We start from the raw sequence: 26,211 nt of genomic DNA, 5'->3' as shown, positions 1-26,211 counted from the left end.
CCCATTTGCAGTAGAAACACTCAATTTCAGGCTTAGGTCCAGACTTGGGCTTTTTCCCTTAAGCAGCAACTGGCTTACTGTTCTTCTTGAAGTTCCCTTCTTCCCTTTGCCCTTTTTCTTGAAACTAGTGGTCTTGTTAACCATCAACACTTGATGCTCCTTCTTGATTTCTACCTCCGCAGCCTTTAGCATCGCGAAGAGCTCGGGAATTGTCTTTTCCATCCCTTGCATATTATAGTTTCTTAGAAAGCCTTTATAGCTTGGTGGCAGCGATTGAAGAACTATGTCAATGACCCTATCATCAGGAAGATTAACTCCCAGCTGAGTCAAGTGGTTGTGGTACCCAGACATTCTGAGTATGTGTTCACTGACAGAACTATTCTCCTCCATTTTGCAGCTATAGAAATTCTTGGAGACTTCATATCTCTCAACTCGGGCATTTGCTTGAAATATTAACTTCAACTTCTGGAACATCCCATATGCTCCATGACGTTCAAACGTCTTTGAAGTCCCGATTCTAAGCCGTAAAGCATGGCACACTGAACTATCGAATAGTCATCAGCTTTGCTCGGTCAGACATTCATAACGTTCGGAATTGCTGCTGCAGCGGGTCTCAACGGATTTATTTAGTATAATCAATAAAAGGATTGAAGTTAGCTATAAGAAAAAAATATGCAACTTCTGTAGGCATATTGGTTCTTTCTTGTTACGTAGGTGCTACTTACTTTTAGTTTGTTTGGTAGATAATATAGTAGTATTTCAACTTCAAAAATAGATTCAGCGGAGCTCAACATCCCTAAAAGGTATAGGAGTAGTTAATATGACGGACACAATTCATTTTGCATATTGTTGCTAGAAAATCTCCTTCCTACAACATAGAGACCTTTTTTTTCATTTTGCCATGTTGTTTTGGTGCCATTATTATTTTTTATTTGCGGGGTGGCGCCATCGTTCTTCGGACACTCGTCCGGTCAAAGCTTCTCAACCATTAACTTCTACAAAAATAAAGTACATAATATATGACGGACTGTTTTGTAAGTATTTATCTAGTTTGATTGATGTTACTTTAGAATCACTTGACTTCTTTTAACAAGTGGGGCATTGTTTACTTTTCTACAGCAATTGGTTGGTCTCCGATTGTGGCAGTTTGCCGCCGTTGCAAAGAGCACAGTTCAGTGAGGCGATGGCAACAGGGGGCAAACAATTGGAGGTTGTGGTTATGACGATATTTGCTGCTATTAGTTGGTGCACTTTCAGGCGATTAGGTTGTGACTGGCTTTTGGTGCCAAAAAATACTTTTCTTTTGCTTTGCCTTGCCTTATGTATACCCTAATTTTCTTTTGCAAGAATTATACATGCTAAATCAGATGCACCTTTTTCCCGCGAGGATTTTGCACGTGATAAAATTGATGGTATTCTTGGGTGCACTCACTTGATGTAGAGGCTGGACGATCAATATAATTGCCCCTTTTTGAGTTTTTCTAGCTAAATCGATGTACCACACCAGTAAGTCTAATTTGGTCTTATATTTTTATTTCACCGTATTCACAGAATAATCTCCCACTTGTACGTTGGAATTGGCTACTTTGCCATTCGCCTCCCGGCAGAGAGTGGTAATCATCCACTTAGGCCAATTGAATCATGCGGGGAAAACCCCGCAAAAAAAAAAGAATCACGGGAAAAAGTATACAAGCACTAGACGTTTTCATAAAGAAAAAGTACATAAATGCCAGACCATTGTTCAAAGAAGATAATAACAAGACGAATAACGACTGTGTAATGCCATGACTTCTTTATAATCGGACGGGAAAACAAAAACGAAATGTTTTCAATACCAAATGAGAAAACATTGTCCTCAGAATGTCTGGTGGCATGTGAACCAAGCTCTCCAAAAGGCGGGAAGAATCATATGAGGATGGAAAGGATTCAGCGCAAGCCACACAAGGGCAAAGCAAAAGAAAGATGCAAAGCTAAAAGACACTGCTCATCTCTCAGCCACACCAGCAAAGGATAAGTGAAAGCAAGAGGAGATGATGCCTGCAGAATCTCTTAGGTCCAAGTGGCATTCAACTGACCATGAGTCTTGTCGTCTCTTCTCTACTCTTTGATCAACCATACTAAAACAGTGCATCTGTCCATTTCATGTTAGTGATTTGCTAAGTGTGGGAGCAGTTACTCGCAGTGGTTTGGAATTCACTGCATTTTTATTGGCTCTACCGTACTATTTTTCCCACAGGCGATTAATTAGTGGCCATGGCTAGTGACGCAATCAGTAGACCAATCTGAATTTGGTGTGACTGCTTTGGCTTTATCTTTTGCTCTCAAACCTAGGTATGTGCTAAAGTTATGTCATGTGATGGCAATTAGTTAGGCATGCAGAAAGCGTTTCCGTTTTTCAATTAAGTGGACTCCAAGGTGCACTTTGAGCAGAGGAGGTGGACGCCCTTAGAGAATATCTATCTGGTTTGTGGTTGGCTCTTTAGGCACACATAGCTTTCTAGCCAGCCACAAATCTTTCCGGCCAGAAAGCATATAATAAGTATATGTGAGCACAAATAATAGAGAGGGTATATATTTTGTATTTTCTAGTTCCCTCCGTGAGAAAAAAAAAAGAGGAAGAAGCAAAGTTTGACGATAGTTTACATATTCCTCCCTCAGTCTCCCCAAGGTTGGAACGTAATTCTGACCATCAGTTTTTGCTGGTACAATATGGTAGTCAAACCCAATAGAAAATTATATAATAAAAGGCTTTTTCTTGGCGAAACATAAAAGTATTTCTTGAAACAAAACTATACACGTGAATCAACACACTTAATCATAGTACACATTCTTAAGGAAAAGGTGTGGTCATTCCCTAAGAGCTAAGTTTCTATAATAAAGTAAAAAAAAAGAGAAATCGTTTAGGAATAAAGGCCCACAAATTTTTTTTAAGTTAAAACAGCCTTACTCGGATGTTCAGTCAGTATATATATGAAGGCAGTGGTTTTACGGAAATCCAATTCTGATCCTGAGCTCAGATGCTCCACATATAAACACAAAATTCAAATAAAATATCTAAAGCATTCAAAAAATCTGAAAATTTAACACATCAAAGATGATAGACACTTCTAGATACTTGCAAATTTTCGCACTCGTATGACATAGGAGGAGCTTGGTATGAAAAATTAAAATCAGAGCTTGAATTTTGTTGCGCCTTTGGACATTTTTTAGCTCCATTTTTTTGTACCAAGCTACTCGGATGTCATCTCGGTGCAAAAAAATTGCAAGCACCTAGAAAAGTCTCTAATCTTTGATGTGTAAAAATTTCAGACTTTTTTTTAGTTTGTTTGGTATTTCTTTTGAATTTACTATTCACATAGGTGCAGATGCACCCGAGCTCTGAAACACCGCTCTCATTCCTATGGAAATTTCTTTAGAATCCCGAAGCTCCGGTGAAGCCAGGTTTGCCAAAAAAAAGGGAAAATATATCCAAAAAATTTGACTCTTTTTTACATGTACATATAGGAATGGTCAATGTATCTATTAATTTTCATGTAATACATGTGTATATACAAGCGCAAAAAACCGAAATACGTGAATCTGAAAAAAGAAAATAGTACTCACATTGTGTGGTAATAAATCCACAGATTTGTCTTTTTGTGTGCACACATGGTAAGTTATCTTCTAACGAAAGTTTACGCATATGTAGTGTATATGTACATGTTGGATTTTGTGCAGAATTTGTTGATACTTTTAAATATGTATTTCATATTTTTCTAAAAACAGGGGGTTCGATGGAGGCTGACCTCCAAAGTGCCTCATGCCCTCACCCGTGGCTTTATTACCACTGTTTATTTTTCTTTGCGGGTGTTTATTACCTCTATATTTGATCAAACTATTTTCGTTTTCAAAGGAATGCAGAGATAGTCGACGCAGAAAACACATGAACACAGTAGATTTAGGTGAGAGGCTGAGAAAACTGAATATTGGCATGCATATGCGGATGTCGTGCAGTGTGTCAAAAGATAGTCTGGGAATAGATTGTGGTGAGATGATGTGTCGGCCTTAGCTTGTGCGCTTGTGATACAGGAACATCCTAGTGGCTCACGTTGCCTCACGATGGTTATCAAAAGAAAGAACCTTATCATTTCTCAACTTGATTCTGCCTGTCACGTGCATGCATCCACATTACAACGATGGCATGTACACTCACACGACCTAACGACGGTCTTCACTAATAGTATGACTTACTTTGCCGACACTCCCTTGACCTACTACTCACTCCGTTTTTATTTACTTTCTAGATCAGTTTTGTCGTAAGTCAAACTTTGATCGAATTTATAAAAATATATATTAACATCTACAGTATCTAATCAATAGCATTAGATGCACCAATGAATACACTCACATATCATACGGACTGTGTATACTTCTAAAACGTCTTATATTTGTTTACAGAGAGATTAGTTGTTATTATAAATATTTATAATGGTTTTTATAAATTTGATCAAACTTTATATAGTCTGGCTCGGGACAAAGCTAATATGCAGAGTGGATCAAAACATACGAACTATATATGGTGGCCAAACTACGGCCTGACAACATCAAGGTTGGAGTAACTAAACCCGCGGTTAGCTCACCACCACACTCTCGTCCATAAACTATTTTAATTAGCAAGGGATATTAAAGAAATAAGTTAAGTTCAAGAAGATTGTGCCGCATTTCTTACCCATCAAACTACTTAAAGAACATTTCATATATACCAGTAAAAACTTGCTCATGTGCTCAAAATAGCACATGATTTTTTTCAGCTTCAGAATATACACCACTAAGATTTTCAATTCACACAAGGTATAGATACAATACTGCCGTGTAGGGATGGCAGTTTTGCCCATAGGTATGGGTACCCGCGGGTACCCTAACCGAAAACAACGAGCATGGACGAGACTTTGCAAAACTTTATACCCACGGGTAATGGTTATCTATACCCACAAAATACATGGGCATGTATGGGTATGAAATAGTGCCCATGGGTAACCCAATGGATACCCAGAAAAAGTTAATAAATGAAAATAACTCCTATGAAATGTCAGGTGAAGATCCAACTCATATGGCCCAATGTTAAATCCCTTCTTCCCTAAACCAATCATATCTCATAGGCTCGCAGCCACCAACTCGTCACTCCTCCTATGTCCTACGTGATTCCTCTAAATTATGAAATCCTGACTCATTGCCGCCACACTTTTGTCCAACTCCTAATCTAGTGATCCCCAACTCCCACCGCCGCCTCCCACTACGTTGGGCTTCCACCACCCACTGCTCATACTTCATTGTCGCCTCCAAGAGGTCACCCATCGAAGGAGGCAATGCCGGTACTAGGCTAGTTTCCCATCATCACTTGAATTTTACACTCATTTATCTTATTAAATGTGAATAGTATATATTATTCTCACTGGATACCCATTAGGTATAAGATACCTGATGGGTATGGGCATGGCTATTAATTTGTGCCCAAGGGTACTGAAGTGGGTGGGCATAGAAAGTTTCCATGGGTATGGGTTTGGGTAGAAGGGTTGTATCCACTCATACCCTGCCCATTGTCATCCTTGCCGTGAGTTGACGACATGATGATTATGTAGGAGATAAAATCTTGCTAGGTTTAATATGTTTACCTGTTAGATCAATATTTTTGCAAACATGGTGAAAGACTAAGGGGCTGTTTGGTTTCTAGCCACATCTTGCCACACTTTGCCACACCTCATTTTAGACAAGTTTGACTAAGTTAGGTGTGTGTTTGGTTCTAGCCACACCTAAGCAAGAATGTTTTTATGAGCAGTGAACCCCACATGTCATACACACAAAAAGTGTGGCAAAATTTCGTTAGGCAAGCCAAAGTGTGGCTAACAATTTGAGCAACTCAAGTTAGAAAAGTATGGCAAAAATAATATGGCAATATATGGAAAACATGGCCACAACCTAAACAGCCCCTAAAAGCTCTCCGTTTGAACCAACAAACTTGATCCCGCCCATCTCTGTGAGTTTTACTGTAACCTTCTCAGTTTTGTTCCTAAAGCTCCAAAATTCGTGCAAATTTTTTGACCAACAAAAATGATAACTTCATTCATCTTAAATATTTGACCAGAGTAGAAAGGACAACATGCTTGATTTACTATACCAGCTTTTGAAGAAAAAAATCAAGCTTTAACCAAATTTGAATGATTTCCATTATCTTAAACAACTACCTAGAATAGGTTGAAAGATTACCAACAAACTAAGGAAACCATTTATGATTATTATTATTTAGTTTTTTTTTCAAGTTTCAATTATTTTTATAAAATATTGGTAATTAACTAATTCTTAGAGTGTCGCACGGATTTTGCTCAAAGTTTTTTCTTTTAAAAAATGGTGGCGTACTCCCTCCGTTTCTTTTTTTAGTATACTTTGCGTATGCGATTCGCCTGAAGTCAAACACCGAAAAGTTCGGCCAAATCTTTACTAAAACACATCAACATCTATACAATGCTAAAGTCGTACATTATGAAAATTAATTGCATGGTGCATCTAAAGATACTGGTCTCGTATTATAAAGGTTGATATTTTTTTTCTATAAAGTTGGCATCAGACAAATCTTAAACGCGGAGTAAAGAGAAACAGAGGGGTGGTTTGAAATGGGCGGAACCTTCAAGCGGTATTTGGTCACATGAGGAGCAAAATCCATGACAAACGCTTCCTCACACTACTACTCCCTCCGTTCTGAATTACTCATCGGATGTATCTAGATGTATTTTAGTTCTAGATAAATCCATTTCTGAGACGAGTAATTTGGAACAGAGGGAGTAGCAAGGTTGAAGAAGAGAAGGTGGATACAGTTGACGGCTCCGGCGTTCCAGGGCTCCTCCTCCCTCAGTGCAGTGCTCCCGCAAGTCAGAGGAGTTGAGCTGAGAGGCGAGGGCGGCCGTCCACGTGCCGGCCTCCGGTTCGCGCCCGCGCCAAGCAGCGGCCGGCAGGCGGGGCCCACAAAATCCACATCCCCGGGCTCCTCCGGAGAGGAGAAAAGATATGCGGATCCAGCGCGGGGCGGGGCGGGTGTGCAGCGCCAGCGCGCGGCTTTTGATTTACGGGGATCTCTTTCTGGCCCCACCAGGGCGCTCCCCGCCTCCATTTCCTCCACGTCACCCGCCCCCTCCCCCGATATCTACTCCTCCGCCCCCCCTCGCTTCCTGCACACACATCACACACACGGCCTGCTCGTCCATCGATCTCTCCCCCTCTGCTCGGCTCGGCTGCAGTCCCCGCCGCCGCCGTCCATGGCCGCGGCCCCTCCCGCGTCCTCGTCATCCTCCTCCTCCACCTGACCGGCAGCGCAGCGCGACAACGCGAGGTGAGCTCCCGCCGGTCTGTCACCCATGCACTCTGTTTCCGCTCGATTGGGGATCGAATCATCCGTTCAACCTCTGCGTGGATCCAGGGCATGCTCCTTCGCTCATTCCAGGCTCTCCCTCTAGCTAATAATATGTGCTCGGAAATCGCTGGAGATTAACCGGCTCGCCGCCTTGTCTGCTACTGCCCCCCTTTTAGCCGCCGGCCGCTCCGCTCCATTCGAGGACACGATTCATTCCCGCCGCAGTCTCAATCCCTTGCTCTTCTCTCTGTGTTTTTTTGCGTTTTGTTTCTTGATTTGCTTCGGTGGCCCGCCGCCCCGCCGCGCCGTCGACGAACGCACGCCCGCCGGATGCGACCGAGGTTCGATTGTTATTCACGGCAGCGTACTGCTGGTTGTGCTATGCGCGCCTCCTCCTCCCTCCCCGTCCACCACCAAACGACCCCAACGTGTTTCCTCTTGGAGCCAGGCCGCCTCCTCCTAGCGCCATGGACCGTCATCACCACCAGCAGCAGCAGCAGCCGCCGTCGCCGCAGGAGGAGCATGCCGCGCAGCCGCGCTGCTGGGAGGAGTTCCTGCACAGGAAGACCATCAGGGTGCTGCTCGTGGAGACCGACGACTCCACCCGGCAGGTCGTCACCGCCCTGCTCCGCCACTGCATGTACCAAGGTGCTTACCCATACTCTGTCTCAGCTACTACCAGTGTTAATTTGCACAGGCTCGGTCGTCATGGAGGTACTGAATTTGGGCGTTGGTTGTGTGTCATGTTCAGTTATCCCTGCTGAAAACGGCCACCAGGCGTGGGCGTATCTTCAGGACATGCAGAGCAACATCGACCTTGTTCTGACAGAGGTCTTCATGCACGGTGGCCTGTCCGGGATCGACCTGCTCGGCAGGATCATGAACCACGAGGTCTGCAAGGACATCCCCGTCATCAGTAAGCACCTCGATCCACCCCACCTCGGCGCTAAAATGTTTCAGTATCAGGTTCATTTGCTTCAGTGCTGCTGCGTGCATAGATTTATATGTTCTTGGTTTCCAGTGATGTCGTCGCACGATTCGATGGGCACGGTCCTCAGTTGCCTGTCAAATGGTGCTGCCGACTTCTTGGCCAAGCCGATACGTAAGAACGAGCTTAAGAACCTCTGGGCGCATGTGTGGAGACGCTCTCACAGCGTAAGTTACTATCTCTGATGGTGTCTGTTCTGTTCTTCCACAGTAGTAGTATGTATCATCATTCAGAAATACTGCTGCTGCTGCTTCTGCTTCAGTTCCTAGTTTCACTTGTGTCCTTGCAGCTTACTAGTGCATCCTTTTCTGGGTCAACGTGTGTGATTATTATACTAAAGCTAAGTTGTTTTCTTGGAACTCAGTCCAGTGGCAGTGGTAGTGGAAGTGCCATTCAGACTCAGAAGTGTACCAAATCAAAGAGCGGCGACGATTCCAACAACAACAGCAATAATCGCAACGACGACGCCAGCATGGGGCTCAATGCAAGGGATGGCAGCGATAATGGCAGTGGCACTCAGGTATGAGATTTTTATGTTTTTTTTTGCGTGTGTACTTAAGGTATACTACTATCTGTGATATTTTCAGACAAGACTGAACAGAACAATTATTAGGATAAGGAAGCTAGATAAAACTGAATGGAACTAACTGCTTCTCCTAGTGCACTAGAGGCTAATTTGTCCATATGGCGAACTAATTATCTGTGACTAGAACATGACTTACTCTCCTCGTTACCTAACGGACTTAGACAAGTCTGACTTGCATGTGTATTTTATTCTAGTGTAGTAGTAGTCTTTGCTTAAAATGTACTGGGAAACTGCCAGACACCGGAAACTGTTGGATAGTAAGATTCGAAACACATGCTAGTTGTTTGGACTTTGGATAAATTTGAAATAACTGTTGTAAGTAGAATACTTACATATGTGAGAAGTATCTGCATCTGAACTAGTTTTCTCATCAATTTATTTTAAGGCGCAGAGCTCATGGACAAAGCGTGCCGTTGAGATCGACAGTCCACAGGACATGTCTCCAGATCAGTCAATTGATCCGCCTGATAGCACTTGCGCGCATGTGAGCCACCTGAAGTCAGAGATATGCAGCAACAGATTAAGAGGTACAGATAACAAAAAATGCCAGAAACCAAAAGAAACTAATGGTATGGTATGCTCAAGTGCTCAACCAGCTCACTGTGCAACTGAACCAAAGGCTGCTTGTTCCATTTTGTATTGACTAAATTCGATTATGTTTTCCAGGTGATGAGTTCAAAGGGAAGGAGTTGGAGATAGGTGCCCCTGGTAATTTGAACACAGATGATCAGTCCTCCCCGAACGAGAGTTCGGTCAAACCAACCGATGGACGGTGTGAGTATCTGCCACAGAACAACTCCAATGATACAGTTATGGAAAATTCAGATGAGCCAATTGTTCGAGCTGCTGACCTGATTGGTTCGATGGCCAAAAACATGGACGCCCAACAGGCAGCTAGAGCCATAGATGCTCCTAACTGCTCGTCACAAGTGCCGGAAGGTAAAGACGCCGACCGTGAGAACGCCATGCCATATCTTGAGCTGAGCCTAAAGAGGTCGAGATCGACCGCAGACGGCGCGGATGCTGCGATCCAGGAGGAACAGAGGAACGTTGTGAGACGGTCGGACCTCTCGGCATTCACGAGGTGCAAAGCATAATATCAGTGTCCTTTGCGAATCCTTAAATCATCCATATGTTGCATACTAACCGTTTTCATTCTTTGCAAGGTACAATACGTGCGCGGTCTCCAATCAAGGCGGCGCAGGGTTCGTCGGGAGCTGCTCGCCCAACGGCAACAGCTCCGTGGCCGCGAAAACGGACGCCGCTCAGATGAAGCAAGGCTCCAACGGCAGCAGCAACAACAACGACATGGGCTCCACCACCAAGAGCGTGGTCACCAAGCCCGCCGGTGGAAATAATAAGGTCTCGCCAATCAACGGCAACACGCACACCTCGGCGTTCCATCGTGTGCAGCCATGGACGCCGGCAACAGCAGCAGGGAAAGACAAGGCTGATGAAACGAGCAAGAAGAATGCAGCAACCGCAGCCGCAGCAGCGAAAGACATGGGTGGTGAAGCACAGAGCAAACACCCCTGCGCAGCGGCCCATGACGCGAATGGTGGATCATCGGCAGGCGGCACTGCACAGTCCAACGTGATCAATCCGTCGGGTCCGGTGGAAGGTCATGCTGCCAACTATGGTAGCAACTCTGGCAGTAATAACAACACCAACAATGGGAGCACCGCAGCTACTGCTGCTGCTGTACATGCTGAGACCGGTGGCATCGACAAAAGAAGCAACATGATGCACATGAAACGGGAGCGCCGGATGGCCGCCGTGAACAAGTTCAGAGAGAAGAGAAAAGAGAGGAACTTCGGGAAGAAGGTACTGGGTTTTTCCGAAAGCCGATTCCGTCTGTTCTCTGTTCTTCGTTTCATTCTTCTGATTGGGTTTTGTTCGTGATAGCTGATGAAAAATGGGTAACTCATTTTGCAGGTGCGTTACCAGAGCAGGAAGAGACTGGCCGAGCAGCGCCCGCGGGTGCGCGGGCAGTTCGTGCGGCAGCCGCCACCGCCGGCTGCCGTGGAGAGATAACCTCCCGCCACACACCTGGCTATACCTAGTACGTAATACTATTTAGACAGCTGATTCTTGTGTCTTTGGCCATGGATCATTCAGAGACGGTCCTCATGCATCTCGTCTCATCTCCTGGAAGAAGAAGAATAACAAGCTACTCCTCCTCCCGCCTGCCTTAGCTACCTACCATAGAACATGCCGGCGGAGGAGGACGACTGTAGAGTACACAGTACGTAGAAGTGCGGAGTCGGTCGATCAGACAGGCTCCCGAGCGCTAAGTAGTACTCCCTCCGTAAACTAATATAAGAGCGTTTAGATTACTATTTTAGTGATCTAAACATTCTTATATTAGTTTACAGAGGGAGTAAGTAATCAATTAATGTCTGAACATGTATAACGGCACGAGTGAGTATTGTGCTGTACGCTTGTCATCAGCTTGGCTCTGGCGGCGGCGGCGGCGGCATTGCACGCACGCACGCACGCGCGCACCCAACCAAGCCGATCGAGTGTCTCTGGTGTCATCAATCAACGCATATTTGTGGTTTACCAGCAAGTCATTACTCTCTATATCTACTTGTCCCAAATCTACCTTGCCTGTGTCGGCATCACATGCGGCTCTCTTTGTTGTCTAATTCAGAAGATGAGGGCGCCTGATAAAACCGGACGGAGAAATTGATCAAAAGTGCAATGCAAAAATAGAATGAAAAGGGAGTTGTGTTGCACCTTTTTTTCTTTTAGAAGAAGAACCACAGGAACACCACAGAAACGGAATCAGACAGTTGCGTAAATTCTAAAAGGAAAAACAGGTTCAGTCCCCTGTGTTTCCTATCCAAATGTGGTAGTACGACGCTTGCGACGCGTCTTGCCCCAGCAGACTTGAGCTTTTCGTCGGGGAGGGGAGGCCGATCGTCGACGTCCATGTCCAACGCATGCCTGGCCACACCTTGCCCTGAAAGCGCATTTCATTCCGCAACTTTGAGATATACTCCCTCCGTATAGCAGCTCAAGTGCGGACTTGAGCAGGCAGGGTAGGTTATTATCAGGGTAGGCAGCAGCGGCCGAAGAAGAACACACACGAATCTTGGCCGGTACAGAGAACTTCAGAATGTATTGAGAGAAGGGAGGAACCAGATCCTGTACAGGACCACAGGGGTGAATCAGGACCGGTGGACGAGGCGAGTTGCTCCACGATGTCAAGGAGTTGAGTCCACATATCTATCCTGAGTTGCCTCCGCCCCACGCCTCAGCAGTGCAGACCCTCTGCTTGTTAACGGTGTTATATACTCCCTCCATTCCAAAATATAGTACGCCTGCGCTTTCCGAGGTCGAACTTTGACCATAAACTTAACAAACGAGACCGACTGCGGCGGGATAAAAAATTACATAATTAAAAACTTCTTTCAAATATGAATTCACTGATATAACTTTTGCTCCCGCCGCAATCGATCTTGGTAGTTAAATTTACGGTCAAAGTTGAAGCACGGGGATAGAGGAAGCACTACATTATGGAATGGAGGGAGTATAAAGTTCAGAAGACAGCTTTGAAAGAAAGTTGAGAAGTTTTTCCCAGGCCAGGGTAAGATCACATCCAGTGACCACCGACTGAAATCGCCAAAAACATCTGAAATTTACAAATTGACACATGCAGACTCCTATTCTTTCTGTCTGTCCAAAGGGAATTAAAACAAGTCCGTTTGCTGCGAGGCGTGCTAGCTGACGGCACGGCGGCACATGGGGCAGTGCGGCCTGCGGATGCAGCCCACGTGGAAAACGTGGGAGCATGCGCGGAGCCTCCCCGCGCGCTCGCCGCCCCGACGGTGTGGAAAACGTGGGAGCATGTGGGGACAGGTGCTCTGCCCGGCGGTGTCCTTAGTGACCACCACGACGGCGTCCTTCGTCCCCGTGATCACCGGCTGGTTGGGCGAGAGGACGACGAGGTCACCGCGACCGGAGTAGTGCGGGTCGGCGAGAGCCGTCAGCGCAACAACGGCGCCGACGGTGCGCTTGATTCGCCCGGTGGAGCGGTGGTCGTCTTGGCGGCAGCGGCACCATATGGTGAGGAGGGAGCCGGCGAGGTCGAGGGACACGAGCGCTCCGGCGACCGCCCCCAGCAGCGTCCCCTGCATGAACCCGTCCTCCTCGTAGTCGTCGACGAAGCCGGCTGACAGGAGGCCGTACGCGGCGCCCACCGCCGTGCCGGCCGCCCAGAAGACACCGGCGACGAGGGCGCGCAGCAGCCCGACGGCCACCCGCGTGATCACCATCCACCGGCCAGAGGGATCGAAGAACGGCAGCGAGCAAAGCAATCGCTGATCCGCTCTGATATGATAGCCACAAAACCTCAGGCTTCACTTGATCGAGGGGAGGGGGAGGCCAGGCCACGTAGTACTTCAGAGCCAGTTTGGTTGGTGTCCTCGTGACAACTCGCCTGGGCTGGAGCGTGCCTGTATGTTGCCTGGATACGGCGATCGAAGAGTCGGCAAGAAGAAGCTCCTACTCCTACGTACAAGCTAACTGACGCAGCAGTAGGATTGCGTAGCTAGCTAGCTAGCGACCCGTGCCTGTGCGTGCTGCCACATGATCCAAATTCCAATCCCCGTTCCGGTCAGAGTTTGAGCAGTGACGAGAGCAATGAAAATGCCGTTGCCCGTCCGCGTCCAGACCTAGATTCTGCTAAACTGAATTAACAAGGGATGCACTACTGATGCGGTGACACGAAACGACACGCAGCCGACTGATGCTAGCTACGTGCACTACTCCGTACTAGTAATAGTATGTGTGGGTTGGAACTTGGAACTAATCAAGCTGGTGATGAATGAATGTATTGTAATTAGAGCAGGTCAGCAGGAGGAGGATGCCGTGTCAAAATCAAGGCACGTATAGAGACAGCACCAGAGACATCGCTCAGGCATCAGCATGCCGCTTTCAGGCTTCAAACCACGTCGGCTCAACTCATTCAAAACTGCAAGCATTGGCCCAGGAAGTCGACATGCATGCTTAAATAATCGGAGGTCGAAAGCTGTCGGTCTTTCGGTGGGTGAAACTCATTAGAAGTTACAACCTGATTTTATTTGTTTTGCATTCGATCTCTCTCAATTTCGCTCCAAGCTACGCCACTGTTGTACTCCCTTCGTTCCGAATTATTTGTCGCCTGGCCTGGAGCGTCCCCTGCATGAACCCGTCCTCCTCCTTCCTCACGCTACATAACAATGGTCGATCGTGCTTAACCAGCGCGCTTTATTTTATTTTTTTTATTTGAGAATCCGCTTTATTTTAGCTGACGGGGACAACTTGATGGAATCGCAGCTTCGGGCTTTAATGGGGTCAACTCGCTCGAAATCACAGTAGAGTAGCAGCAAAACCATTTCTACAACGGGGGAGACGTACAGAGAATTGATGCCAGCAGAGACTTTCCTTGTGTACTCTCTTCTCCGTAATCAGAGTGTGCTTGTCCGTGATATTGAAATGAAGTTTACATCGTGAACTGGACGAGCGTATGTACTCTTCTTCTTCACGGACCATATAGCTATCAATTTCATGCGCAAACTATTACTAGTAGTGAAACTAACACAAACATGTGGATTTTGTGCCATTGATTTGTCATTCAAAATAAGTTTTCAACAGTTTACGTTACTCATATATGCATATTTGTGTAAAAAAATTGTGGGTATTTGTCTAATCGATTTTTTGGGGGGTATTTGTCTAATTGATTGTCAACGTAAAAACTCAAAATGCCTGAATACCTTCTAATCTAGGAAAGTTGGGGTATATTATAAGGGTTTGCTATCTATTAATAATTGTTTATGAGTTTATTGATTTTATCTCAACGGAAGTGGTTTTGATGACCACGTCGCAGCATTTTCATGCATGTACCAATCCAATCAAAGGTTTCTTTGAAAATGAAAAGTGCACATGTAATTTTTTAAGGAGAAACATAGACGAAAATACACAACAAAACCTAGTTCTAGTCGCACCCACGTTCAAAAAATATTAAAATAATTCAAATACTTATGAATTTTTTTGTAACCAACATGGTCTAGCGTTATACTAGCATGTTAATTTTTGCGGAGAAATGACTTCTATGGTGTTATATGCCAAAAAAAAGTTATATATAAAAGTTACTATTCTGATTTTTAAAGTTACAGTTTTACTTTGTTTTTCGTCCAGAAGAACACAAAAGTTACCTTTCAAATCTCTCATGATTTTTTTTGCGACAAAAACTTTTAATCCATTCATCAACTGTCAATATAGTACAAAGAACATCAGAGGTAAAAATTACATCAAGTTTGTAGACCACCTAACAACGACTACAAGCACTGAAACGAGCCGAAGGTGCGTCGCTGTCATCGCACTCCATTACCGAAGCCGGGCAGACCATGTTGTAGTAGACAGCCAGGAAGACGAAAGTTACTATTCAAATCTCTGGTGTTGTTTGCTATAGAAAAAAACTGTATTGCACTTCGGTGTACACTACTAGGTGTTGTGGTTGACTTTTCACTGGTTGACTGGAAAACGGTCATTAGCCTTGTATTCCTTCTGTTTTTATTTACTCTGCATGTTAGAATTGAGTGAAGTCAAACTTCATAAATTTTGATCAAATTTTTAGAAAAAAGTACAAACATTTCCTATAAAAAAAATATATGATGTGAAAGTACATTCAATAATAAATCTAATGGTATAGGTTTGTTATTGTATATGTTAATATTTTTATTTATAAATTTGGTCAAAGTTTACAAAGCTTGACTTTGACTAAAGCTAATACGCGGACTAAATAAAAACGGAGGGAGTACTAGTAGCTATGACGAACCAATATACACGTAACACGTGGCGGCTCCCAAGTAAAAGCACACACGGTGACCACGAACTGAAATCGCCAAAAACATCTGAAATCACAAATTGACCTCTTTGCCGCTGGACAGAGCTAGTGGACGGCGTGACGGCACATGGGGCAGTCGGGCTTGCGGAGGAGCCAGCTACGGATGCACTCGAGATGAAAGACGTGGGAGCACGCCGGGAGCCGCCGCCCCGCGCGCTCGCCGCCGGCCTCGAACTCCTGGAGGCAGATGGGGCAGCAGCCGCCACTTGCAGCACCGACGGCCACCGGCGGAAAGAAGCCGAAGCTTGACGATCTTGCCGGCCGGTCGAGGCCCACGACGGCGCTGTCGCCTCGTCTTCCGCAGTACTGCGGGTCGGCGAGAGCCGTGAGTTGGACAACGGCGCCGACGGTGCGCTTGATTCGCCCGGCGTGAGCGTCCAAGGGGGAGCAGTGGTCGTCATGGCGGCGGTGACCCCATATGGCCATTAGGGAGTGGGCGAGGTCGAGGGACATGAGCGCTCCGGCGAGCGCTCCCAGCAGCGTCCCCTGCGCGAAGCCGTCCTCGTCGTCGACGAAGCCAGACAGGAGGCCGTACGCGGCGCCGACCACCGTCCCGGCCGCCCCGAAGACGCCGAAGAGGAGGGCGCGCAGCAACCCACCGGCCACCCGCGCCACCACCACCATCTTCGCTGATTATCGCTCCGGACGCCGGGCCTATGTGATGGTAGGATCGAGGGCACACAAGCTGGCCAACCACGTAGTCCATATATATAGCGGGCGAAGAAGCTACTGGCTAACCTACGTGGCAGTAGGAGATGGACGAGCTAGCAGTGGACGGATCCGAGTCTGTTCCGAGTCAGAGAGCTTGAGCAGTGGCGTACGTGTCACTGGTGACAGCAATGGAAAATGCGGTTGCACGTCGACGTCGAGGCATTGAAGCACCAAGGACCGGCCTCGTCTCATCCCCAGCAGCCCAGCTCCCACTCCACTGTGTAGATTTTTCCCTTTGATATCTCTCTATCGTATAGATTCTACTGGTGGCCAACGTGCTCTACGTGCATCTGGTGGCACGAAACAACACGCTGCCAACTGATCGTCCATGCATGCAACAGTATATGCGTGCACGCACCAGGCAGCCACCCACCTGCAAAATGTGTTCTTCTAAGGGTCCTGCAAAATGCGTGGGTGGATGGCAATGGCAATGGCACGGCTGGTACGCGGGCCCAATTATTTAAGCCACTAATGAATCTAATTAGAGCGGAGGATGCTGCGTCGAAATCGGCGCACCATGAAACGTTTGGAGCGAAGGACCAGCCTATGCCCAGAGGAAGCAGCAGGAGGTCGACAATGGCCAACTCGGCCGCCATGGCGCTGCTTTCAGGCTCATTCAAGGCCCAGAATATGATGCGTACGTGATGGAAGGTCGAGAAGTTGCATGCCCCTCCTTCGGTGGGTCTTGTCAGTACAAGCCGCGAGCTGGCTGGCTGTCCGGCCGGGGGACGACCTTTTTTTGGTACGTACCAAATTGCCTTGATTAAGTAGCACCGTACGTGTGAAGTTGATTTGTTAGCTAATCATAAGTGCTAAGAAATTAGGGCCTGATTTGTTTGGCCATCAGTTCGTCTTTCTTGATTTGTGGATCACAGTGCTAATCAAATGCCTAATGGTATGATCAAAGCCGATGATCATAAGCTATGTCCTTCATCGCGAGAACAGTTAGGCTGCTCGGGGCCTCGGGCCCTTCCACCCACCGGTGACCAGAGCAAAACAGAGCGTAAGACGACCGCACAACAGTAGTGGGAGGATCCACCGCACAACTCCGAAGCAGTCTCCCAAAGATTAGTTGCACCTTTTTGAAAGGAGAAAACAACTCCGAAGCCAAGTGAAGATCGATTCTTATCAGGACATTCAATGGTGGCATATGGATACATATGTCCCATGACAAAAAGTAGTTTGAGGCATCTATAATTATTTCTTCTTTCCAATGCAAGCTACAACTAGTGGGCCTTATTAACAAATAGAAAATAAAGACTCTACTTTTCGATCCAACCTTTTTAGCTTTTGACACCGGACCACACTTTTTCTCTCCAAGCACCCGCCTCCTGCAGAGGATCCCGCTTCCCTATCCAAACCTATTTTACCTGATATCCGATCCTACATGGCATGTGAGGCATTACTCTGGGGCTATGCATTGTACATGCCCTCATGATTACCGCCCAGAATAGAGGACAGACATCAGCAGTTGCGCGTCATCCGAACCTAGAGCCACACAATAATAAATGAATGGTCCTCATTTGATCATGATGATTCATGGGACCAATCTAAGTACTCAGTTGATTGGCATACATGTGTACAATACCTAACACGTATATACACTGCCTAATTAAATCGTGCTATGCCAGCGAATAGTTAGGAGGACAATAGTATCCCCAGCCCACCAGAGTTCAAGTCATGTTGCTCGCATTTCTCCTGGATATATTTCAGAATTTTCGGTGATACACATTCAGAGGGAGGAGACGTTTCCCTCAACTACGAGGCACCTATAGTGACTTCGTATCTCAAGATGGTATGCCAGCTCTAAACCTGATGACGCGATATCAAAATCAATGAACGCGCGCCTTAGAACTTTGACCCGTAGAGTGGGGCGGCTTTGTCTCTCGCCCATAGCATGGGACAAGTACGTCTCGCCTCAAGGACAATAAATGGTTCGGCCCATAATTACCCAGGTACATGTACAACTATTTTTATTGATCTTTCTTGTCCTTTTTTTGTTTTTTCTAATATATTTTTAATATATTATAAATACCTATATTCTGAAAAACTTAATGTGCTTAAATTTTGAAAAAATGCTCACCGTGAACCAGAAAAACGTTACCACATCGATTTTTTTAGTGTAGTTTCTGAAAAATGTTGATAGCATTAGAAAAACATTTGCGGCATTTAAAAAGTGTTCACGACATTTTTTATTTTTTATAACATTACAATAAATGTCTCTGTAATTCAAAAGAAATATTGCATGCCTTTTGAAACAAATGTAAGTTATGCTTTAAAAATTGTTCAAGCGTTTCAAAATTATGTTTGTGAAATTTTAAAGAAATATGTTTATATAATGTAAAAAAATTGTTCGCATCTTTTAAAAATGTCTTATATCATTCAGAAAAATGTTTTAGTGTGTATTTGAAAACTGTTTAACATGTATTTGAAAAATATTCAATAAATATATTTAACTTTTTTTAAACATGTACTAAAATGATTTTTAATTATACAAGAAATGTACAACGCAGATGAAAAAATAGACGTCAATACATATATTTGAAAAAATGTTTGTCATGTATTTGAAAAATAAAAAAATGGTCCTGGTGTATACAAAAAATGCTAATGTGTACGAAAAATGTAGACATGTGTTGCAAAAAAAGAGGTGAAAATTGATGGAAGAAAAGAAAACCCCGAAGAAAGCCACTGCAAAGAGTGAAAACATCCGATATGAAACAACACGGAGAAAAAAAATCTCGCGCCGCATCTACAATACTAGGCTGGCCCAGTAGCGCCACGCGAGAGGTGAGCCGAAGCTACGTCCTGATGTAAGCCGATTATCTGTACGCATGCCGGAGCTATGTCTCGAAATCAACGCCCCACATGTGTAGAGACAAAATGGCTTGATAGAATCATGGGCTTAAATGGGTCGGTTCAGTTGAAACCATACTAGCAAAACTCATTCTACAAGAGATCATGACTAGAGACGAATGGAGAGCTGAATTTAGGCTCGCGAGAATTTCAATGTGCACTGTGTGATATGTAAATGAATTTTTCGTTCTAAGTTGGAAGATTGTTTGTATGGCACCCCCTCTTGACGCAACTGACCATGTGAGATTTATTTTTTACCATCAATTTAATCTATAAAATATTTGTTGAAATACTACCTATATATAGGAAAAACTACAGTCGAACACAGGGCCCGGTGGATGTAGCCAATCCGGTGAACCCTGTTTACAAATTTTGATGACGTGCCTCGTGTGATTGTTGATCCTCGGTAGATTGACTATATGCCTCGGATAATTCAAACATTTATTTGGTAAAGTTGTGATATCAAATGACATCATAGCTTGATGTGTAGCAGCAACACTAAACCTAAACCGTTTGTGTTGAAGATTCTTTTTTTTATGGACGTATTGGAGATCTTTTTTAGGGGCGAGACTAAGCTTTATTGAAAAGAAATGTTCATAAGGATACGAAAGGGGTCGTGCGGAGCACCAAGCCATAAATGACGACCCTCATCAAGCAAAACTGAATACTTGGCCAAACTATGAGCGCCTCTAGTTGCGGAGGATGGCAAAGATGAGTGGTGGAGGTACCTTGGGGTAAAACTAGGAGAGAATTCCTTATTTGGCCCTTTCTTAAAATTTGCTTCCCTATTTGGTCTAAAATAAAAAAAATTCCCTATTTCACACTTAAAGTAAATTGTGTTCCTTATATGACACTTTCGCCCATTTTAGGTACTAACGGTGTCAAGTGTGAGGTGAAAATACCATTTTGCCCATAGTGCATTGTGTAAAAAAGTAATGAGTTCACCCATGTTTTAAGGATGTTCAATTGGATGTTGCGCATGCATATGTATGCTCCAATATTTTGTTCCTTAGATAACTAATGTGCGTGTGTACGTACAAAACATCCATAGAACTTGTACTAACATATCTATAATCAGTATACTAACTTTTTTGCATATAAGTACAATGACATATACCATATTTTGGTTACTTCATCACGTGCGAGTGCGCCTGTGGAGTGGACGGCCCATGGCGCTAAGGCAGGTTCCTTGGGCGTCCATGAGGATATGGCTCCACGTGCATGGCGCCGGCATCACATGCGATCCATGGCAGTCGCAATTAAAGATGGGCTAGTTGTAAGGGCATGTTTATCCCTAAGGTGTTTTGGTGATTGATGACAACGCGTTTGCGAACTAATCGTGTGCCTTGAGTATCCCAGACATTTCATCGTCAGGCACAAGACGGTTGGGTGCCCCTCGAAGACTGTTGAAGACGGCGTCTTTTCTACGTTTCTTTTTAGTGGGTTTGAGTCATAGGAATGCCGTACTATTAAGAGGGGGTCCGCGTCGGAAAAGTTTGGGTGGAATCATCACGTACACGTCTCCTTTGTGTCCCCTCCTTTCCCTTGGAGCATCCTCTGCTTTCTCGCCGCTTTGTTTCTGGCTGCTGCGTTGGCTCGCGGTAGTACTGCTACCAAGTGAGCGGTAGTACCGTTGGCACCAGCGGTAGTACCGCAGGTGCCCACGGTAGTACCGCTCCCCTGGAGCTGCACTACCGTTGGCCACCGGGCTAGTACCGCTCCCTCGCGGTAGTAGGGGCGGATGTAATTTTTTACATCCGCGCCTACCATGGTAGTGCCGCTTTCGCTCCGCGGTAGTACCGTGCTATGTTGTCAGGCAGTAGTACCACACCTCTGCAGTACTACTGTGTCGGGTTTTTGCTTCTTCCGTTTCTTTGCGGAAGTAGGCACGGATGTTTCCTTCCCCCTAGCTAGGGGATTCCTGCCTTGCGGTGTACTGCGCTCGCAGAAGTACCGCCCTCGGCTCCTGTGTTTCAGTTCTGACCTTGCAGTTGCTGGGGTTGCAGCAGTACCGCGGGCCTGTACGGTAGTACCGCATGACCGTGCGGTAGTACCGCTTGGCAGCAAGCGGTAGTACCGCGCGGCCCTGCGGTAGTACCGCTGGCCTGGAGCGGTAGTACCGCTGGCCGCGGGCTGGTAGGTGGATAACGGTTGGATCTTTATCCCTCACTATATAAGGGGTCCCCTTCTTCCCATCTCTTCCAACCCTAAGCTCCATTGTTGCTCTAAGCTCCACTTTCGCCCGATCTCACTCCCTAGCCAATCAAACTTGTTGATTTGCTTGGAAGTGGTTGAGAAGGTCTCGATCCACACTTCCACCAAGAGAAATTTGATTCCTCTCACTAATCCCTTGCGGATCTTGTTACTCTTGGGTGTTTGAGCATCCTAGACGGTTGAGGTCACCGCGGAGCCATAGTCCATTGTGGTGAAGCTTCGTGGTGTCGTTGGGAGCCTCCAATTGAGTTGTGGAGATTGCCACAACCTTATTTGTAAAGGTTCGGTCGCCGCCTCCAAGGGTACCAATAGTGGAATCACGGCATCTCGCATTGTGTGAGGGCGTGAGGAGAATACGGTGGTCCTAGTGGCTTCTTGGGGAGCATTGTGCCTCCACACCGCTCCAACGGAGACGTACTTCCTCTCAAAGGGAAGGAATTTCGGCAACACATCCTCGTATCCACCGTCTCCACTCTTGGTTATCTCGTGCCTTTACTTGTGCAAGCTTATTTGTATCATATCACTTGCTTGCTTGTGTTTCTATCCTTGTTGCATCATATAGGTTGCTCACCTAGTTGCATATCTAGACAACCTACTTTGATGCAAAGTTTAAATTGTTGAAGAAAAGCTAAAAATTGTTAGTTGCCTATTCACCCCCCCTCTAGTCAACCATATCGATCCTTTCAATTGGTATCAGAGCCTCGTCTCTTTATTAATGACTTTACCGTCCGAAGAGTATGGTTGATACCGTAGACGGTGTGGAGGAACACTGCAGTGTGAATCCGACCTCGTCTACGGGCGATGGGGGAACCTCGGTCTCTCGTGAGGAGTTTAATGTGGCCTTGGAGACATTGAAAACCTCCATGACGACCGAGGTTGAAAGCATGTTTATTAAATTCCTTGAGGGGCTTAAACTATCCACCGCACCGTTGAAAGTGCGTGATCCCACCGACAAGGTGACGGATGCTATCTCCGACAAAGGGGAAGCTAGTAGTGAAAAGGCTCCTTCTTCTAGTGGTAAAAATGGCATCGGCATCTTTGCTCATGTGGAACCACCACTTGTTTATGGTGGACCGGTTCCTTCCACTCACTTGAATCATGTCGGTCCTCCCCCTAAGATTGTGAAAAATGAGGACTTTGATTCTTGGGTTTACCGCTTTAAACGTCATTTAAATCATGTGAACACTAATCTTTGGAGAATCATTGAAGAAGGTTTCTATCCGCATGATCCAAGCAACTTCACTCCTCGAGAAGCCACGGATAATAAATTCAATGAGAATGCTCTCTTCATCATTCAAGATGCAATGCCACCCGAAGACCTACCTCATCTTCGGCCCTTCGCCTTGGCCAAAGACGCATGGCATTGTGTTGTCTCTCTCTACCGGGGAAGCGCAAGCATTCAACGCTCCAACTATGAAGTGGTGCAAGATGAGGCCGATGAGTTTGCAATGAAAGAAGATGAAGAACGTCGTGAGCTTTATCGGAGAGTAACCAAACTCGCGGTCTCACTACGAGATCACGGGAGCAAGGACACGGATGATAATTGGATCAAGCGCAAATTCCTCAAGGCAATGATGCCCTACCACAAGGCCATGTCCTCCGTCATTCGTCAAAGACCGGACTTCCACACTTTGACCTCAAGCGAAGTGTTGGATGAGTTTGTGGCCATGAACATTTTGGACAAGACCGCCGACAATGCGATGCTTCGTTCTCAAAGGGCAAAGAAGCCCAACCTTGCATTGAAGGCCAAGCTCACCGTTGAAGAAGAAGAAGAGGAAGAAGAGGAGAGCAACCCCGAAGATACAAAGTATGTGTATCATGAACACATGGCACTTGCTTCAAGGCAATTTTGGAGCAAGAAAAACTCGAGGCCAAACTTTAGCAAAAACAACTCAAGTGGCACGAAGAGCAAGCAACGTGTAAGGACTTGCTACAATTGTGGCAATGTGAGTCATTTTGTTGCAGAGTGCCCGTATGAGAAGAGGGAATACAATGGTGGCAAGCTCATCTGAAAGGACAAGGCCAATTCGTTCCCCAACAAGAGCAACTTCACCAAGAAGACTCCTCCCAAGGCATTGGTGGTACAAGAAGAGTACAATGAGGATGATGACGATGATGAAGATGGTGAGTTGGCTTCCATGGCCTCAGTTGCCATTGCGATGGCTCCACGGGTGTCTCTCTTCGACTCACCCAATGAGAGCATCACCGCCAAGTGCCTCATGGCTAAAGCCACCAACAAGGTAACCCCCAACATCAAAACTACCATCATTAATCATCCTTCTTCGACGGATAGCATTGATGAACATGGGGGAACTAATGTGGAGGCAAATGAGTTTGAGGCCTTTATGGGCAAACTTAAGGGTAAATCCAAGAAGCACTTTGTTGCTCTCTTGGAACAACTCGGTGAACCCAATGACATGATCGAGGCTCATGAAGATACCATCACTAAGATGGAAGGGCATAGTCGTGACTATGGCGATGAGATTTCGGATCTTTCCAATGCTCTTGAGGAAGAGTGTGGTCTTCGTTTGGCTCTTGAGGAGTCACACAATGTTGATCATGCTAAGTTAAAGAAAGACTATGATCATGTTCTCATTGTTTCTCATGTGCTAAACTCCGAGAAAGCCGAACTTGAGGTTGATCTTGCTAGACTCAAGGAGGAGTTTGATCTACTCGACAAGGCTCACAAGGCCTTGAAGGGTGCTCATGCTAGCCTCAAAGAGTCTCATGATCAACTTCAAGTAAAGCTAACCAAGGAAAAAGCCACTTTTCCTCGTATGATGTTAATCGATAATGCAAATGCTACTAACCCGTATTGTGAGCATGTGCATCTTGTTGAGGAGAACGCTAAGCTAAAGGGGCAACTTGAGAGAGGTCTTGTGACTTGCATACAAGGCAAGAAGAACCTCAACGACTTTTTGATCAACCAAAAGGGAGTTGTGGCCAAGGAAGGGGTTGGGTACGTGCCCGAGTCCAAGAATAATAAGAAGAATGACAAGACCAAACGACCTCTTCCTCTCGTGCAAACCTTTGTGAAGGAGGGAGAGAGTGATTCCAAGGAGAAGAACAATGCGAAGAGTGGCGCTGTCAAAAAGGGCAATGCCACTCCTCTCATCAAAGTCGACAACTTTAATCCTTCTTATATGTTATGTCGTACTAGTGATGGGCATGTCTTTGCCAAATTCGTTGGTTGTCCTCATGAATACATTGAATGGTCTATTTGGGTTCCAAAGACCCTTGTTACTAACATCAAAGGACCCATTACAAAATGGGTACCTAAAACCAAGCATTGATCTCTTGTAGGTGTTTGCTTCCGCTGGGGGATCATGGTTGCTCGATAGTGGAGCTACAAATCATATGACCGGAAGCAAGGACTTGGTGGTGGACGTGCACAAGGTTCCATCTATGCCCGCCAATGTCGAGTGGGGTGACGCCTCATCTTCTAAGGTATTGGGACTTGGCAAGGTGGTCATCTCTCATGATCTCACGATCGAGAAGGTCATGCTTGTTGAGTCCCTTGCATACAATTTACTTTCCGTTCGTCAACTTGAAATCATGGGCTTTGCCACTTTCTTTGATATTGATACCGTGGCCCTCTTGTGGAGCAAGACTCTTAAAGTAGCCTTCGTTGGGCATGTCGAGAACGGTCTATATATGATTAACTTTTCGGAGCGACCCACTAAGACTGTGACATGCCTAATGGCTAAAGTTGATGTGGGATGGCTTTGGCATCGCCGTCTAGCCCATGTCAATATGAGATCTTTGCAAAGTCTTCTCAAGGGGGACCATGTCCGTGGACTAACGAATGTTAGTTTTGCTAAAGATCGTGCTTGCAGTGCTTGTATCGAAGGAAAGCTACATGAGAAGGCTCACCCTCCCACGACTATCATTTACTCAAAGAGGCCTTTGGAGCTCCTTCACTTGGATCTCTTTGGGCCTCCATCCTTCGATAGTCTTGGGGGTAGGAAGTATTGCTTGGTGATTGTGGATGACTACTCAAGATACACTTGGGTGTATTTCTTCAAGAGGAAGAGTGAGACCCAACAAACCGTCATTGACTTTGCAAATGAAGTACAACGTCAACACAATGCAAAGATCTTGACAATAAGAAGTGACAACGGCACCGAGTTCAAGAACTACACCTTGGATGAGTTTCTTAGTGATGAGGGGATCAAGCATCAATATTCCGCACCTTACACCCCTCAACAAAACGGTGTTGCGGAGAGGAAGAACCAGACGTTGATGGATGCGGCAAGGACCATGATGGCGGAGTTCAAGTATCCGTACAACTTTTGGGCCGAAGCCATCAACACCGCGTGTCATGCATCCAATCGGCTCTACCTCCGCAAGGGCTTGAACAAGACTCCATATGAGATACTCACCGGTAACAAGCCCAACCTCAAGTACTTTCGGGTATTCGGGTGTAAGTGTTTCATTCTCAAGAAAGGTGTTCGGTTGTCTAAATTTGAGTCTAGAGCTTATGAGGGCATATTTGTTGGTTATGCTACAAACTCTCATGCTTATCGCGTCCTCAATAAATCCACGGGACTTATTGAGGAGACGTGTAACGTGGATTTTGATGAGAA

At 45.7% G+C, this 26,211-nt stretch overlaps 3 protein-coding genes across 9 annotated transcripts; 1 reads left to right on the top strand and 2 right to left on the bottom strand.

The window, feature by feature from the left end:
- The first annotated feature begins 7,191 nt into the window (after positions 1-7,191).
- LOC125535462 (two-component response regulator-like PRR37) lies at positions 7,192-11,517 on the top strand. 7 transcript variants are annotated; one of them, XM_048698510.2, is made up of 10 exons: positions 7,192-7,360; positions 7,448-7,722; positions 7,830-8,029; positions 8,133-8,297; positions 8,403-8,536; positions 8,734-8,889; positions 9,341-9,524; positions 9,622-10,039; positions 10,122-10,779; positions 10,891-11,517. In XM_048698510.2, exons 2-10 carry the CDS (start codon positions 7,712-7,714, stop codon positions 10,987-10,989), a joined length of 2,025 nt encoding a protein of 674 aa, XP_048554467.1. In that variant the 5' UTR covers positions 7,192-7,360; positions 7,448-7,711; the 3' UTR covers positions 10,990-11,517. The 7 variants fall into 7 exon arrangements, with proteins under 7 accessions (XP_048554467.1, XP_048554472.1, XP_087399154.1 ...); XM_048698512.2 differs by having other exon boundaries at positions 7,198-7,360; positions 7,558-7,722; XM_048698515.2 differs by lacking the exon at positions 7,448-7,722 and having other exon boundaries at positions 7,197-7,360.
- An 862-nt stretch (positions 11,518-12,379) lies between these two features.
- Positions 12,380-14,051, bottom strand: LOC125535464 (NEP1-interacting protein 2-like). The gene has a single exon (XM_048698519.2). It carries the CDS (start codon positions 13,233-13,235, stop codon positions 12,681-12,683), a length of 555 nt encoding a protein of 184 aa, XP_048554476.1. The 5' UTR covers positions 13,236-14,051; the 3' UTR covers positions 12,380-12,680.
- A 1,584-nt stretch (positions 14,052-15,635) lies between these two features.
- On the bottom strand, positions 15,636-16,521 carry LOC125540892 (NEP1-interacting protein-like 1). The gene has a single exon (XM_048704424.2). It carries the CDS (start codon positions 16,469-16,471, stop codon positions 15,893-15,895), a length of 579 nt encoding a protein of 192 aa, XP_048560381.1. The 5' UTR covers positions 16,472-16,521; the 3' UTR covers positions 15,636-15,892.
- Between the last annotated feature and the right edge of the window lie 9,690 nt (positions 16,522-26,211).

This window comes from Triticum urartu, chromosome 2A, assembly GCF_056163025.1.
Source record: "Triticum urartu cultivar PI428250 chromosome 2A, HENAU_Tu73, whole genome shotgun sequence".
NCBI classification, from domain to species: domain Eukaryota; kingdom Viridiplantae; phylum Streptophyta; class Magnoliopsida; order Poales; family Poaceae; genus Triticum; species Triticum urartu.
This window is presented reverse-complemented; position numbering and strand designations above follow the sequence as displayed.

What these genes read in the sequence shown, in the direction of transcription:
- LOC125535462 (XM_048698510.2), top strand. An exon ending in TGTGGAGACGCTCTCACAGC is followed by an intron (nt 8,537 to 8,733) that starts GTAAGTTACTAT and finishes CTTGGAACTCAG; the next exon opens with TCCAGTGGCAGTGGTAGTGG. An exon ending in AGAGGAACTTCGGGAAGAAG is followed by an intron (nt 10,780 to 10,890) that starts GTACTGGGTTTT and finishes CTCATTTTGCAG; the next exon opens with GTGCGTTACCAGAGCAGGAA.
- LOC125535464 (XM_048698519.2), bottom strand. Translation starts at nt 13,235, where the DNA reads ATGGTGATCACGCGGGTGGCCGTCGGGCTGCTGCGCGCCCTCGTCGCC.
- LOC125540892 (XM_048704424.2), bottom strand. Translation starts at nt 16,471, where the DNA reads ATGGTGGTGGTGGCGCGGGTGGCCGGTGGGTTGCTGCGCGCCCTCCTC.